The sequence below is a fragment of the Astatotilapia calliptera genome, chromosome 7, assembly GCF_900246225.1.
Source record: "Astatotilapia calliptera chromosome 7, fAstCal1.2, whole genome shotgun sequence".
NCBI classification, from domain to species: domain Eukaryota; kingdom Metazoa; phylum Chordata; class Actinopteri; order Cichliformes; family Cichlidae; genus Astatotilapia; species Astatotilapia calliptera.
In genome coordinates this window covers 65,304,889-65,322,001 of record NC_039308.1, presented here as the reverse complement: position 1 = coordinate 65,322,001, position 17,113 = coordinate 65,304,889, and the positions used below count along the sequence as shown (strand labels likewise).

Here is a 17,113-nt window from a genome sequence, read left to right as displayed (position 1 = left end):
CACCATGGTGAGCTCAGTTCATGGACGCAGACCTTCCAAGCAGAACATGTGAGAAACATCACAAGGCAGACTGCTTCGTTCACAGGGAAAGGCCCTTTACTTGTCAACGGGGTCTGAATTGTGGGACGGGTGGAATCGAAACACACCGACCATATGTGGCTCCACACTGCTACCCCTTCCATATGGCAATATTTACATGTCTCCTTTGTTGTACAAAGATCAAAGCAGAGGAAATTCATTTGAGTTGATTTTATGACACATTTTAGCAAATTTACAGGGGGCAACTTTATATACCCTGTAAAAGCTGTTCCACAGCATGGAAGATCACCCCATTAACGCTTAATACAACGGAAATTTGATGTAAAACTCAAGCTGTTGCTCCAAAGTGTGACTGGCAAAACCTTAATATCAATCTGTGACCTACACTATCAGCAATAGGGATGGGTACCGGTGTCCGGTGCTATGATGGCACCGGTTCTGACATAAACGGTAGTAACCAGACCGAAAAGCAGCGCACATTTCGGTGCTTTATTTCGGTGCTTTTTTTTCCTGAGCTGTGACACACTTCTAGCCAATCATTTTACGTTTCCGAGGATAGTAGGCGGGGCCAGGTACGTACGTTCTTCTAGAGCAGAGCTACAGATTAAAAATGCCCAAGGCGAAGCGGTCAGAAGTCTGGCTGTACTTCACAGCAAAATATGCAAACTCAGCAGCCTGCAACAAGTGCTTTAAGCTGATACTGTGATACTGTCAAAGGAGGTAACACCTCAAATCCGATGAAACACCTGGCGACGCATAGCGTTTTTTTTAAAGCCGAGAAATGCGCCGTATGATAGCTTGCTGTGAGACCTCACACCGAGCACATCTACTGCGGGTGTGGTGCCTGTTATCTGACCCGGAGTTAGCAACATCCCCCAAAAACCCGAAGGGGAGAGTCCTGGCCCCTAGCCCTGCCAGTGTAGCAGAAATGATGAGAATGATGATGCAGCAGCAGCCGTTCTTCTCTGCGTGAGTAGCTTAATGTTGTTCTTGTGTAATTTACGTTGAGTAGGCTAACCACGTTATTACATTAATGCAGTAAGGTGAACTAGCAAACGCCGTCGTAGTTACATGCGGCTGTCTTCTTGTTTGATGGCAGATACTCCCTTCACCCTGGACAAAAAGGCTAAAATGACCAAAGAAAAAGTGGAAAACAGTTAAACATGAGAGGTTTTTGGATAAAGTTTGTGTTTTTTCCATTGTTTAAGCCCCTGCTTCCAGCCAAGAGTGATACCATATATGCCCCATAGCTGCAGAAAAGGCTAACATTGTTATCTTTTTACAAAAAACCAGCTGAACATGAGAGGTTTTTGGACCAATTTTGTGTTCTCCATCCTTTAAGCACCGGTTTGAGCACCGTTTGAGCATTGGCACCGTTTCAAAAGTACCGATTTGGCACCGGTATCGGATAAAACCTAAACGATACCCATCCCTAATCAGCAATAATGGCTGCACAGGCACTCGTCAAAGCAGAACACCATCAATTTATTGTGGAAAAACAAACAAACAGATAAGCAGACAAACAAAACAAAGAGAAACACCACTGGGAAGAAAGGTCTACTCTGGCACATTGTTCATTTTATAATACAAAAAGGAGAAAAAATGGGGCTACAACGCTCGATAATTTATACAAATACAACAACTTTCAAAAATAAATTTTAATTTAGTAAACGCTCCGTGAACAAGTTTCTGCAATAGCCCACCGCTTGAGATCCCTGAGCAGAGACACAGAGTGAAACATTTTTTTTCTCAAACACCTTCATTAAAACAAGCTGACAGTGTTTCTTCATAAACACTTTATATATACATGTGATAATTACACGATATGTCTGATGTGTGTGACATACGGTGCTAGGAATTAATGTGAACTGTGAATCTTCATCATAGCTAAAAACAGAATGGTGTTATAGCATTGTGACTGTAACAAATGACATAAACTCAAAAAACGTTACCATTCGTTGTAGACGCTGCTCTGTATTTACCCACGACGGGCCACATAACTGGGTATTTACTCCATAATGACCACAGGAGTAAACATAACAGCTGTCGTTTCCTTCTTTTTACATCTAAAAACACAGTACCAGCTGGTTCTGCTGCTAGTTAACACAGAGCAATAACTTAAAATGAAATAAACAAAGGACACGGATAGCTGAGAGGTTTGTGAACCAATAACAAACAAATTATTCTAAATATGGTACATGCTGATACCTCTGGGAAGGTGCTGTTTCACTTGCTGACAATAAAACAAACAAATTACACAGAATATGTACAAATGAGACTGAAAGACTGACAATGTGAGAAATACTGTAATAATGTAAAAAGCCAAACTTGCTCAGTAACGCAGTCAAATTCGTGTCTGGCTACTTTTTTGCTGCTTTCGATGATTTTTTTGATACTATACACTATGTAGGTATATATTAGAATTAATTTATACACACACGCACACGCGCACACACACACACACACACTAAACTTACTTATATCAACATAAAGGCATTAAAATATTTCCCTCAAATGCACCATGACTGTGCACTGTTCTGTGGTTAAAAGGTGTGCATCAGCATAGTTTTTGTATTTGGTTAGAAGAACTCCTTCATCTGCTTAAGGTCCTTACACACTCTTCTATAAAAGCTTCGGGCATGTAGCAAGGCGGTGTACCTGAATCTACAGTACCTACCTATTTTTTGTCTGTTACTTCCACAGGAAGGTAGCTTAACATTTCTATGTATAGTTTCTTAACTGCCATGGTGACTTCTTAACCAATGCAGAGAAGATCTGTAATGATAAAAACACTTCCTGCTACACTCATGAAAAAGATATTACACCTTTTAAGTCATTACAATGCAAATTTTTCTTCACTTTTTGAGCTTAACTGCCAAAATATGCTGGGTTTTGCAAAGCGGAACATTTGCAGAGGCTACCGTTGTGCTGCAATGGCTAACAAATTCAATTCCCTTTTTCAAGTTGTCACCGAATATTAGGAGAGTGCTACAAATGGTTTGCAATAATAGCAAAGTGTGTATATTCTAATGAACAAATTTCATCACCGAGACTATGAATCAGTACACAAGCTGGAGAGTTGAGATATAAATTTAAGTTGTGATTTTGAATGTTGTTAGTTCTTCATGTACTGTCTTCATGATCAAAGTGGAGTATTTGGTCAAACCAAGAACTTCATTTAATGGTGTTGGAAACTACCCGCTCCCCCCCAGTGCAGCGTTATGAGATCCTTTCCTCTCTTTTATCTCTAATATTAAATTTTACCCAGTTCAACAATTCTTTTTGAGAAACCTTTCAGCAGAATTGCTTAGTTTAAGTATAACTCATCTCAAATGTTAAAGGATGTACCTGGTCTTACTTCAAGTGCTTTAGTTATAAAGGAAAAAAAGCCTTAATTTTGAAAAAAGTACTTAAAAGTCCAAATACCACATAACGTCTGCCAAACTGTGAGCAATGATTGTGAGGAAAGCTGCTGGCCTGAGGTGTATGCGAAGCTCAGGAGTCACTAGGAGAGCTGTGTGGTACAGTCACGGCCTCTTTGAGCAAACATTCTCCCTGAGTCTCTTCCATCCTTTCTGGATGACAGGAGCAAATGAGGAGCGTGTAGGCTGTCCTTTTCCCGGGTCTGGTGTGCAGATGGCGAGTAGGCGGGATCTCTTGAGCTCAGGGGCTCGTGGTCCTCAAGCCCTGTTTCTCCATGATGTTCCACAGCTTACGCAAATTGGACTGGGTGATGGCATCATCTGGTTTTAGTTGAAGTGCTCGGAGGTAATTGGCTTCAGCTTCTTGCAGCTTCCCATTGAGGTGGAGGATTGCCCCAAGATTCATCAAAGCTGCAGGGTACTGAAATTTAAGAAGAAAAAAGAGAGCGATCTTAGTTATTTTAGGGTAAGACCAATTGGATTCAGAGATTAAGCTCAAAAGACAATGCAACAGTTTATAAACTAGTGTAGTTGGTACAAACACAGCTGCCTGGGACATAGCAAACGGGAGCTAACATACACATAAGGACAGTGTTTTAACTAGAGATATGTTTTAATAAAAAATTCAAATTTTACTACATCCACGGGCTGATAAATAATGCACATAAAGTCCATCTGTTCACACTTTGGGATGTACATAATTTAATGGAAATGGAAAAAATTAGTAACAGTAACTTGTCTCTTATGACAAAAGCAAGAGAAAATGCCAGAGGTGAGGCTTAAATAAAGAAAGAAATTTTTTAACACAGTGGTTTCTGTTCGTCTGATCACCCAGACCCTGTTTGGAGTTTGGTAATCATGCTGCTTTGCGTGTCTCTGTGTCTTGTCTGTGGCCGTAGATGTCAGAGGGAGCGACCGCGACTTTGAAGTGGGTTGAGATGAATATACTGTTTATTCCCGTTAGTGCCGAGGGGCAAAATCATCAGCGGTGCAATGAGTGAGTCATGAGGACCAAACTACAGGAAATGTGTCTGGGGTGCAATCATGTCAGGAGGATATCCAGGGCTAGGGAAGGGCCACATCTGATCACTATTTCAGTTTGAAATGTGAAAAACATGTCTAATCGTGTAGTGAGGCTACTGCTTCGGACTATTGTGATTTCTATAATTGTAATTCCTAGAATACGAGGATGTTAAAAAAAAAAAAAAAAAGAAAGACTTTTTTACTATAACGATCATCACATGCACGTCTGACTTAAAACATGCATGATTATGATATTTAAAGAGGTGAACAATTTCTTTTGGTCCATTAGGTAACCCAAAGTATTTCTCTTGTTGAAAGAGCGAACGGAGAAATCATAATAGATGAAGACTGAATAGATGACACTGAATCTATATCAACATTTAAGTAACTCTCCAAATAAACAACCCCAGATGAATAACTGGACAGTTTACATTCTTATATTAATGTGAATCTGGAGTTTAAGTGTCACACTTTTAAGCACAGAAGCTCTCCTAAGAGTGTTAGCCTTTGTCTCATATATTCCCAACTACGAGGAATTGTGTGAACGATGCCGTTTGCTGGACTGTTCGCTTACAAAACATTTCACAGTTTTTCCAGTGCCAGAGTAGGATGAGTGATGCTCCATGCATGATCTCCATTTTAATGAGAAGGAGAGTGCTTTTCTCTTTGGCAGAATTCAACCAGTATAGCCCAACTATACCACAGTCCCCTTGAGAGAAAACCATTTTCTGCTGTAAACACATTCAATTCAATTCAATTCAATTCAATTCAATTTTATTTATATAGCGCCAAATCACAACAAGTAGCCTCAAGGCGCTTCATAGATACAGAGAAAAACCCAACAATCATATGACCCCCTATGAGCAAGCACTTTGGCGACAGTGGGAAGGAAAAACTCCCTTTTAACAGGAAGAAACCTCCGGCAGAGCCAGGCTCAGGGAGGGGCGGGGCCATCTGCTGTGATTGGTTGGGGTGAGAGAAGGAAGACAGGATAAAAGACATACATAAAATGTAAAACATAGAACACATGCATGGCCCAAAGGAAGGACTGACACGACCAAGACCTCTACTGTAGCTCGTTGGAGAGGGTCTTTCTTTTAATTTAAAGCATCCTGGCAAAACTAAATTTGTTCTGCTAGCAGCCAGGGTTCTTGAATTTAATGGCTGGGGTAGTTCTGAGGCACTCTAAATTACCTTCTTTTTGACCCATCATTGGATGTTTAAATCATAGAATAACCGCCAGGCTTCAGTTTACAAGTTGGTGCATTTTAAAAGTCTGAAAATTGTGAGCCAAAGTATTTTTTCTTATACAGATGGACACAGTTGACAGTGACAGTGACGACACATAAACGGAGCCACAATGTATTGATGTATTGTGTGTTAACAAAAAACAAAAAATGTCATTGCCCCAGTCTCTAATACATGTGTGAGTTCACTGAAGCAGGTGGGCAGTAAGACTTTAACAAACAAACTCTGTCCAGTCAAAGTCAGGGTTTGAATGGATGGATCCTGGAGAATAGAAGTAAATGTTTTCCAGAAAGCTAACAAAGCTTGTATTCACACTTTTTACCGCTCCCCAGGACACTTGCTGATGAGTGGTGTAACACGTGAAACACTGTGCAGTGACTCCTGGGTAGAAAATCCACAGAGTGCTGGTTTTCTTCTTAGCACAGCTGCAGCATAGCTTCAAAGATTGCTCTTTTCACCCATGCATAACTTAGCAATCCCTGAATTTTGTTTCCCTCCTAAGTCTACCCTGCAGACTCAAAGCTAAAGACTACTAAAAGCCTTTGCTTCTCCCCCTTCTTCATATATCTAAGCCGTTTGTGATTTATACCCCCGTTTCTGCATTCTTCCTAGCCCTTGCAACACACTGCAGAACACTGGCTTGTCAAAAGCTTTTATTTTTTTCTCATTTCCTGCTGCTCTGTAACCTCTCTGCCTCCCCACCCTCGCTGAAATAGGCATGCAGGAGCAGAGGCATGTCCAGATGCAGAGCATATTAGCCTAGACTGTAAAGCAACATATGCTATAGAGGTTGTGAATGTTCAGTGTAAAACCAGGTGTTGAATGACCTGGCTGCAATGACTTTAAATAGCCATTTAAGCAAAGACTATCCATATAAAGTTGGAAACTTTGAAAGGGCAGATGTCATAGGTTATAGAGAGCAACTGATGCTAAGCAACCATCCGACCCGATTTAGTTTATCTAGATTGAGGGAACTGTAGGACTGTTAAATCCTTTGAATGGAAGGAAGTGTCCTCTCTCCCTGAAAGCAAGCAGACATATGTGCCTAATATAAAACACCAGGGCCTTTGGAGAGCAAAGAGTCAAGTCGCAGTAAAGCATGAAATGACAAATGAAGATAGACAGCGTACGTGGCTTAAGTCAAATCACATTGGAAAGAACAAAGGATACAGGTAAGGAAGATGGATGAAGATGCTAAATTATAATAATGCCTCAGCTGTAAAGTAACACAAATAACAAAAAGTTTCCCAAAAAGTGGACCCGACAGGGGCAAAACGATGCAACTGCATGTGGACGAGGACTACGGAGTACACAAACATCTCGAGACTTTAATTTACAGACGAACTGAACAACACTGACACAGAAATGGTGTTGTGTGTATTTCATACACTCTCCAAACAGTTTGAAGCCAACTTGTTAACTCCAAACTGGCTGTAGTTGTGTATGTAAGAGTCTGTTATGGATTAATGACAAGAACCTGATGTGAGACTCCACAAAATCGATGTGTTATCGATAATGAGTTTGTACTCTTTAAACCTTTCAGAACCCAGTTATGCTTTAAACATGCTCATAAATCATCCTGTCATATATCAAAACTGCAATATTTGATGTACAATACCGACGGGTTTCATTAAAAGCAAAAAATGTATAATTATTATTATTGTTATTTAAAGAACAGTATTTCACATCTCATTCCTCACTTAGCTGGGCACACGGAAAACACAGCAGCTCTACCTCGGTCTATTGTCGGCAATGTGGAGCACAATAAGCGGCCTATAAACATCTAATCAACGCTGGCTGTGCATTTTGGGTGGAGGCAGTTAACAGTAATTATTTAGACATCAGAAAAAGTATCAGTGGGAACGGTCAGGGATCTGAACAGTTACGCTCTTTGAATTTCGTCATGTATGGAAAAAACATCGAATTCCTCTGTTATACTCAAGTTTTGGTTGCTCCATTTGTCAGTATTTGTTTGTGTTATCCCAGGGTTTATGTGGTCCTAACACTAGACTTTGCTTTGTCTGTATATCATTGTTCAGATATAGTTGATCATTAATCCCAAACTGATTTCTTTTAATCAAGACGCAGGAATAAACAGGGTGACCACATGCCAAACATACTTCGCTCCTTCTGTGACCCTCACTTAAACAACTTGACCCTCCCTGTCAGAGCTCTCAAAGACTGGATCCCATTCATTTTCAAGACGTCACAGTCCCCTGACTCAGTGTTATTATCATTATTCTTTTCATTCTGCTTACCCTGGCCTCTCCTTTGAAGTTGGTGATGGATGTTGGACAAGCAAATCTCTGGGCATAGTAAAAACCTAGCATTCATCTGTCTGAGCTCCATTGACAATGCATGGTGTTGTGCAAAAGCAGATCAGAGAGTAATAATACTGGAAAGCCACCCAGACTGCGATTGCGCATTGTCCATCAGAGTAAATAGTAACGGGGGAAGATTAGCTAGCTGTGGTTTTACTCACGTTGGGTCTCAGGCTCGCTGCTTGTCCGTAATACTTCTCGGCTGCCTCATTTAGGCTGGCTTGTCTGCAAAAGGAAAACAGAGAGGCGGTCATTACTCATTTTTATTGCTGCTGGCTTCGGATGAGGCCTTGAACCCCTCGTGTTTACTAGCGCTCGAGGGTCAGTGAGAAAGTAACACAGAGGAACAGCATGAGGGATGAGAAAAGCCAATCCAATCGCCCGTAGGCTTCTCGTTCGATAGCATCTTTCGATAACATCTGTGCTGAGCAGTGCACTGCAAGCACTTTCTGTTCTAATTGAACCTTGAGGTCAGGACATCTAGTTCATTGCATACCAAGAAACCGAGGCTCATCTGGAATATTCACTGTACATATCTGTTTACATTTAGTCTGGAAAAATGTGGGTTGCAACACTTGATAGATATCGCGATAGTTAAACTGTGCAAACACCATTTAAACAGAAACGTAATCATACCATCAATAAAAACCCCAAAACCAAAACAGAACAGCAGAGCGTACAAACTGAATGCTCCAAAATATGCTGCATATGCCAAATTGTGACAAAAAGGATTTTTGAGCAGATGGCTTGTCGGCATGAGTCCCTGGAACCAGAAACACACTGTTCCTGACACGAAAACTACAGTTACAACACGGCTGCATCATCTTCTTTCATAACCCACTGTACTACTGCACATAAGCCGGTGGCTCCTCGGTCACAAAACACTTCCTGTTGTTAACTTTCTGGCATATCAGAAATCACCTTTATGACACACAGCTTCAGGCTGTGCCCTTATGGTAACAATTGCCCAATTAAAAACAATTTAACACTGACATAGTCAAGGACGGAGTCAACAGCGGCCGGCTGTGGAGCCCCTTAAGTCAGAATGATCAAAGGAAGCGAAGCTTTTATAGCCATGCTTTCATTTAGGCTGTCGTGCTTTATTATGAGATCGTCATCTGCGTAGTTCCAGAGAAAAGTCTGGACCTGCGTATACATCTATGTTTGGTTTTGTGAAATCTTAATCCTTTAATTTTAACAGATGAAGGAGATGATTTATAATTCAGAGTTAGAAAAAAATACCTATACCTTATATTTTATATAGCAGGAAAAGAGCCTCCAGAAAAACAATGCGATGCAAATAGCTTGTAGCTTTCTGAGGCTAACGTTAGCTACATACTGGTGTTAGCTAAATGCTAATGTTCTGACGGGTGTCCACGTTTAGTGATCATTTGGTGTCAGTCCATTCCAGTTCACTTCAGCTTACGCCGTGAATAAGAAGATCATTGTGGTGCTATAGAAAAAAATCCCCCCAGTCAGTCGTCGTTCTTCCTCTCAAGACTGTTTGTACAAAACTTTATGGTAGTTGTTGATATATTCAAGTCTGTGACCACAGTGGGTCAACTGACACTGCCAAAGTGTTGTAAATGGATCTTAAATAAGTTATACGTTGTGTTTGCTTACATATTCAGATATACAGAAGAATACGCTATGGCTGGGTTTCTCCCTTTTTTGTTTCAGAAAGAAGCATTTTACATTCCAACAGGGATCCAAACACCAACTCGAGTTGCTGAATTTGTCCTGAGATTATAAATGTGGCTTTCACATCCAACCACAACCATATGTTTGTTTGCCAGCATAATATTTAGAAAGCAGATCCTTCAGAGATGAAAAATGCACAAATCTAATTCCATAATATCATTATCACATTTATAAACACATTAAGAGAGGAGAACTGGAAAGCTGCCACACTGTAACCAGCAGAGCTACAGGACCTCCTAGAGCCGTCTGACTGTGGGTTGTGAGAGCACTGTAGACAGTGAAGGCCGACCATTGGAATAGGAGCTATTGTAAGTCTATACCAGCACAGGAACTGCGAGAGAGGCTGATGACAAAAACAGGCATTAATGAAATAAAAAAATAATAAAAAGTTCTTGTCCATAATTAAAAACCAGTGATCTTGTTGTCTAATAATGCCACCTAAAAAAAGGAGATCACAACAAAGACAAATTCTGCTTGTAAGCCTGACATTGGGCTGCAATTTCAACACTTAGTTGCAGTCATCAAATATTTCACAAAATTTACATTTGGTCTCATAGTCGGTTTAAGATTATGGCACGATAGCAGCGTACAGTACTAAGGGGTTATGGTATGAGGTAAACTGCGTGTGGATAAAGTGCTTGTGTGTTTTATAATGTTTGCTTTTCCCAGGGCTGCCTTTGGAAATCTACAGATTGTACTTTACTCTACGACTTCACAGTGTAATTTTTCACTTTCACTGGCATTTGACATACTCATGGGAAGTACAAGCATGTACCTCTTGGCCTTACTATTGCCCAACTTTTCCTGTCCTACATTCGTAGTGAAAAAAATAAAAGAACTCTTAAAACGAAGCAGATGAAAATTATTAGTTTGAAAGAAAAATAGTCAAAACCAAAAGCCCAAAGGGGTAATAAACGACATTTGCAAATTTGAGAGCTACTGCTCCCCCTTTTAATCTCTTCCCCTCTCCTGTGCAGATTCACTTGTGTCCCCACCAACCGATGGGCTTTCCACATCTACGTCCAAGACAAACACATAAAGAACACGAGCTGTGGAGGGAGTGAGACCCCATGCCAAGCAGGCGGAGATGAGTTCAACCCGAGCGCTGCTTGATGCTCACTTAGCTGCCAGGAGTTTGGACTCTAGGAGAGGCTCTCTACGCCTGAAACCGTTGGTGGTGAAGATACTACACGATCAGCAGAGGTACGCTGAACAAAGCTGAGTGGGAGTGCACTGATGTACTCTTAAGCACAGTAACTTTGCAGATCTCTGGTGAGTCCAGCGAAGCACTTGTCCACGAGTTATCTTTCTTTACAGCTGGCAGTCGTAGTTTTGACAAATATGCAGAGAGTTGCCCACGGTGACTAATTAAACAAGGAAATCGCTACACTGGCTAATATAAAGTTGGAGGTTTATTCAGGGGGAGGGGGGAAGCATTCAGTAAGTTGGCACATAGCTGTATTTATACAATCCCACACATGGCTCTCATTCACAAACAACAGTTTGTGGGCTTTCCTGCTTAGCCTCAACAGCTGAACTTTGCACTAATTTGTAATTATGCACTCAAATATGAGCACTGGCCAGTGATGGAAGACTGAGACAGAGTGGTATATGTAATTTGAGAGACAGCCCTCTGAGATATATAGCTACACTACACACTAAGATAAACCAGGAGTTCTAGAGCTGGCACTGCAGCAAGAGAAGAGGATTACAAAGTATAGCCAAGTAAATCACAGAGGCTGAGGAATGGTGTAAGCCCCTGGATAAAACGTGCAGACAGTAGACCTCCCTCTCTCATACACAGCTTTCTTTCTACTCAGCCACAGAAAACTGTGGCCCACCCATCTCATCTAGGCAGAATAAAATACATCCAGTGTCTTTATGCATGCTCTTGCACTAAGGAAATCATCAAACCTGAAGAAAGAGAAAAAAATCACGCCAATCAAAAACATACCTGAGCATGTGGGCTGCATTGAAGACCACATCAAATTCCCCACTGTCAAGGCGTGCAGCTGTCTTTGCCATCTCTGCTGCTTCAAGCAGCCGTGACTCTTCCAACAAAAACTGACCTGGCAGGGCAGAAGGGAACAGCACCATTATTAAAACACTTTGGGATCCCCACAGGGGCACGTAGGGATACACGGCCTCGCAGTGTTTCTTTTGGCCTGGGCAGAGGGACAGACTAGTCTGCACTTGTGACAATATGATGAAACATTAAATATAAGTGCAGCATAAAATCTCTCCTTGGCCATCTTTCAGACTCATTTGTTCAGATTATCAGCCTTGATAGATCTGTTCCCTTTGGATAAAAATGTTTTCAGCAGGAGGGTTATGTCTTATTACGGGTGCGCCTTCCTTGCAGTTAACCTCTGTGGACCAGCCTAATGAGAGGGGATTATAGAAGCCTGACAAGGCCGAGTGCGGGGCGGACCCCTCGGTAAGAGCCAGGTTTAGGGGGAATTAATACACTGTTGATTTTGGTAAGCTCCAATGCTGTGCCAGGATGCTAAACCACCAAGTGAACCCAAGCGCATTTTTTTAATAACTGTGGATGAAACTGGAGCCTTTAGTGCAGGACAAGGCAAGAGCTGTATTTTAAGTGAGTTTTTAGGCTGCAACTGTGCACTAAAAACCTCCAGATCTGCAGTTTTGCACTGTTTTTGATAAATGAAATCAAATCTGTCAGAGACAAACACATCAACTAATAAAACGGACCCGACTTTGATACACAACAGCAAAAATAATATGCTTTTACTTAAAATATAATAATTTTTATCTTTTGCATTATTTCTTAATTGGAGAAAGTACGGCTGTACGACTTTGTCAGTTTAAGCTCATACCCAGATTGTGAGCGGGCTAGCTAATGCTGGAGGACAGATTTCTACGTTTTGGGGTTTTTTCTTTCCTTCGAGCAACACGAAAAAGAACTCGGGCTAAGTAAAAAAACTCATGTTATTTATGTTGAGTATCCTAACAGTTAAAACTAACATTAACACTATATTATTTACAGATTATGTTACACAGTGTATAGAAAGAGAATTAAATGGGACCAAGACCTGACCCCTGGGGAACGCCACGCGAGGTTTTCATGTGACAATTAGGCTGGACAAGAAATAAATAAATGCATGCGTAATTAATTTACTTGACCCTTTAATTTACTAAGTAGTTGGAAATGCAAGTCTAAACATAAAAGTATCACCTATTAATACTATTCCCAGGCATATATGACTCAATTCTTCAATGGAAGTGATTCATTTACCTTAGTAACCAGCAGAATAGATGGATGAAAGCAATAATCAGCTAACTTCTTTACTTATTACATATTTTTTTTAACTAAAATTCAAAAGCCCCAAATGAGGCAGTACACTTCTAATAATGCTGACTGAAACTCCATTTGTAGCAGGATAGTGTATGCCTTTTTTAATACATAGGAAAAAACACATCACTAGCATTGCTGCCTAAGGCAGGCAAGTGAAAATGATCAAATAAACACAGCTAAATTAAATTCATGATTTTTAGTGCACTCTAAGACCTTTTTTGAAGAGTCTTCTTCAGGCCTGAGGACACTCGGTCTCAGAAACAAAAAACATTTTGAAAAACAAACAACTTAGTCAATCTAAAGTAATGAAAACCCAGCAGTATATGGCAGATCTGATGTGTTTAGCTGTGAATAGATATATTTGTAAATTAAACCATAGCTGTGATCTGAACAAGAAATAGAAATTAATTGCTGCATATTTTTACTTGGGCCAACAGAAATAAGATAAATGATGTTATATGGATGTTCCATATGGATATTATATCTCCTTTATTATTAGTACCGTTTAGTAATTTCTTGAAATAACACCGTCTCTGTGCTCGGATCAATGCAATCCATATCCTGATTGGCTGGATAATTAACCTACACACACAGTACTCAACAAAATGCAAAAATCCACCATTAACCAATTTCCTTAAATGTCACTTGCGACCTGGTGATCACAAAGACAAGGCTTTAAATGCTTTTACAAACTCAAAGGTACTATGAAAGAAATTAAATCCAGGAGGTAATACTGCTGATTAATGGAAAGCTTGAGAAGAGGCATATGCTAAAATTGTCACGTTCTGTACACCCATCAAATCAGTGAACAATCTAAGGAAATCAACCCTGCTTCCTGTGACTCTCGACTAATCAAAAAGAATAAAAACAGAAATGGCAGAAGGGTCAGCCAACTCTGTTGTACAAACAACCGGCTAAGGTGCACAAGTGCTCGTCTTGCACAAGTGCAGCATGTATGCGTGAAATTTCCAAATCAAATATTTGAAATGTAAAAAGAAATCTGGTGTGAGTCAGACTGGAAGGGAAATATATATCCGTGCTTACCATAATGCATGTAGCAGTTGCCTTTTGTGGGATCGAGTTGGATGGCCTTGAGGAAGTACCTCTCCGCTTCTGTTTTCTGCCCCTGAGAGAGATGGATTAAACACAGTCATTATTGTTTCAACTGCTCCTCAAAGCTACTCAGTCTAAAAACACCACACTCGACTCAACAGCCAAAATACCTCTGTGTATACCTAATGTCCCTCTTCCAACCACAGACGTACTCTAACAATAAATCTTAACAAATAGACACGAAACACACGGATCGCTACTGTTACTCTGTCAGGCTCATGTGTCGTCCCACAAAAGCAGACGCTGTCACGTTTAGCACAGCAGACCAGACAGGGTAAAGTCTCATTCATTAAACATATTATCTTTGCAAAGAGCACTTCCGGAGCATAGCTGCAGATTGTCAGTGTGTGTGGCCTAACTGCTATTAAACAAGACAGTGAGTAGCGAAGAGGAGAAAACAGAAAGGCTTGTGTCTATAATGCCCCAAGTACAGGTGTACTGCACACATACACATATGATTTTTATTTTTGTTTTTATGTTCCAGAAAGAATCCATACCGGAGGGGGGGGCGAGCATAATATGATGTGAAGAAGACACACTGAAGCCCTGCAGACCGCAAAAGCTTCCTCAGGCCCTTTACACTGTGACATGTAACCAATCACAGCTCTAACAGAACCGAGCAGCTGGCCAATAGAAGTGCCAACTGGGACTCTGACACATCGCTGATCTCAGTTGGGCACCAGATGTCATCTGATCAACAATTAACCATGTGCACTCATCGATAAAAGCTGATGCATTAATAATGCAGCCATCAGTATGCATTTGAGAGAGAGATAAAGCCTTCTCATGAAGACTAATATACTAAGGCATTACTGGATTATGCAAAGCCAGTAAAAACAACGTGAATGAGTGGGACACTTAGCGCAGAACTTCAGTTCAGTCATACAGAAGGAATGGGCCCTATATCGTATTAATGACTGCAGACTTCATTTTCAGTGAGCGGTAGATTCAATAAATACAGAAATTTCTAATGTAAACATCTGAGTGTAGTTTCCATTGATGCTGCAGAAAATGAAGCCTGTGCCAAGGACACGTTTAACAGAGCTGATTGAAGTTTTATTCTGAAAAGCATCACTTTTGTGTATTTTTATACTTATATTCACAGATGGGGGAATGCAGACATTTTACCGCCAGCTGCTTTTTTCAACAAAGACCTACAGTTATTAAACCTCTACAGCTTAAACTTTGACAGACTGAAATGGGTTTTAGGTCTAAGTGCATGAAAGATGTGGGCTGTGACACATTAAGAATATTAACAGAGACCATACACAGAATAAGCGAGATGTTGGTAGGACCTCAAAAATGTAACAACTTTTTTCTTTTTTTATTACTTGTTAAAAAATCATTTATTATAGGTCAAAATTAATAACTGTGCTACCCTTTTTAATTTCACCGAATCCCCTTAATCAGACGAAATGATTATGATTATGATTATGATTATGAGTGGCAATAAATAGGAATAGCTTTCATCTAAGGTACGACCAATGCAGCACGAGAAAGGGATGGAAGGAACCTCGTCTATAAATGATGACTGTACTCTGTTTATTACTCCAGTAAACATATCACTTCATTGGTCATTGTAAAACAGTTAATAAAGCAGGATGTGCTTTAGGACATGAGCTAAAGGTGTAACCAAGTCGCTACCATGTGGAGATATCGTATCTTGGCTTTCTCAGCAAACTAAAAGATAGTTTGATGTGGCTGTTTAGGTTTAATGGTAAGTAGAATCTGTTTAAAGTCTGTTTGTCATTGTCCAACACTAGTTTAGCATGCAAACATACAAACATCTGCTGAGTATATGGGAATACAGCTTTGTCAGATATCTACTTATTAAGCAAGGTGACTTATTGTGCAATATTCTCCTGTTTGTCGCATACTCGCTGAGCTCAGTTGCGCACGCCTCACACCTCAAATCTCCTGATAACATTGGGCAAACTGCAGATGCATCCCTGGCTCTGTGAGTGTCGAGGTTATTATGAATGAAACCTGTACTGTATTAGTTGTGGAAATGACAAGTGAATGACTGAATCCAATATTGTGAGCATTATAATTATAATTATGCACAACCAACAACACATCCTGCTTCTTTAGGGTGTCGGTGAAGGTGCAGGGGGGTCAGCAGGGCTGAGCATGCAATACTGATCTGTGTGATTAACTCTCCCTTTCTTCCCCTGTTTGTTCTTCTCACCATCCACGCCGTCTCTTTGCTCTCTGCGCCTCAGCAGCCACAGAAAGGCTCGCTCCGCCACCCACCACTCACCCTTCTCTGACCCTGCTGCTAAACCTTATATTGCAGCCTCTCCCAGAGGGATCTGAACCTCAAAGTCCCTGACAGCATCTGAAGTGTCTTCATCGCTCACAGTTGTTGCACAGGGAGGGCAGAGGTGGGAGGTGACAGACGGCTGCTCTTCCTGCACTGCTTTGGATCACATTAAACGCCGGAGTCGGTACATATTAAACAACAGCCTGTGTTCACAGGTAACATTTGTCTGACACATTTCAATAAAATCTTTCAGAAATTCCTTTAAAGAATAGAGTCACTGTAAGCCTATCCAAGTAAGTTAGATCCCGTCTTTGATCGCACTTTCATTTGCACTCAAGGGATCACAGGGGTTCAAGACCCCTAAACCATCCATCATGGTCAGAGAGCTACAGAGATTTATCCCCGAAGGTTTGAACTCTACTTTCCCCCAAATCAATAACACTTTCCTAAGTTTCTCCTCACAGCTCACAGACTTCTTCTCTGAATCAACTTTACCAAGTCTTAATACTCTCCTTTAAAGTATTGAGTTATTCCCTGAAACCATCCTTGCTGATGGGTTTTGGTTCCATTGAATTTTTCACAGGGATCATGTCAACTTAATAAGTGAGTTTTATCTGCGTTGCCAGTTGATCTATTCTTTCAGCTGGCAACCGGTCAGCGGACA

General features: G+C 40.7%; 1 protein-coding gene across 1 annotated transcript in view; it reads right to left on the bottom strand.

Moving 5' to 3' along the window:
- Positions 1 to 1,503: 1,503 nt before the first annotated feature.
- Positions 1,504 to 17,113, bottom strand: part of tmtc2b (transmembrane O-mannosyltransferase targeting cadherins 2b) — an 82,557-nt gene continuing 66,947 nt past the window's right edge. Inside the window, exons 9-12 of the mRNA XM_026176644.1 lie at positions 14,118 to 14,199; positions 11,709 to 11,823; positions 8,215 to 8,278; positions 1,504 to 3,882 (exon numbers count right to left, since the gene is read on the bottom strand). Of these exons, the coding sequence (XP_026032429.1) occupies positions 3,703 to 3,882; positions 8,215 to 8,278; positions 11,709 to 11,823; positions 14,118 to 14,199 (441 nt within the window). The 3' untranslated portion in view covers positions 1,504 to 3,702. The remainder of the gene's footprint in view (positions 3,883 to 8,214; positions 8,279 to 11,708; positions 11,824 to 14,117; positions 14,200 to 17,113) is intronic.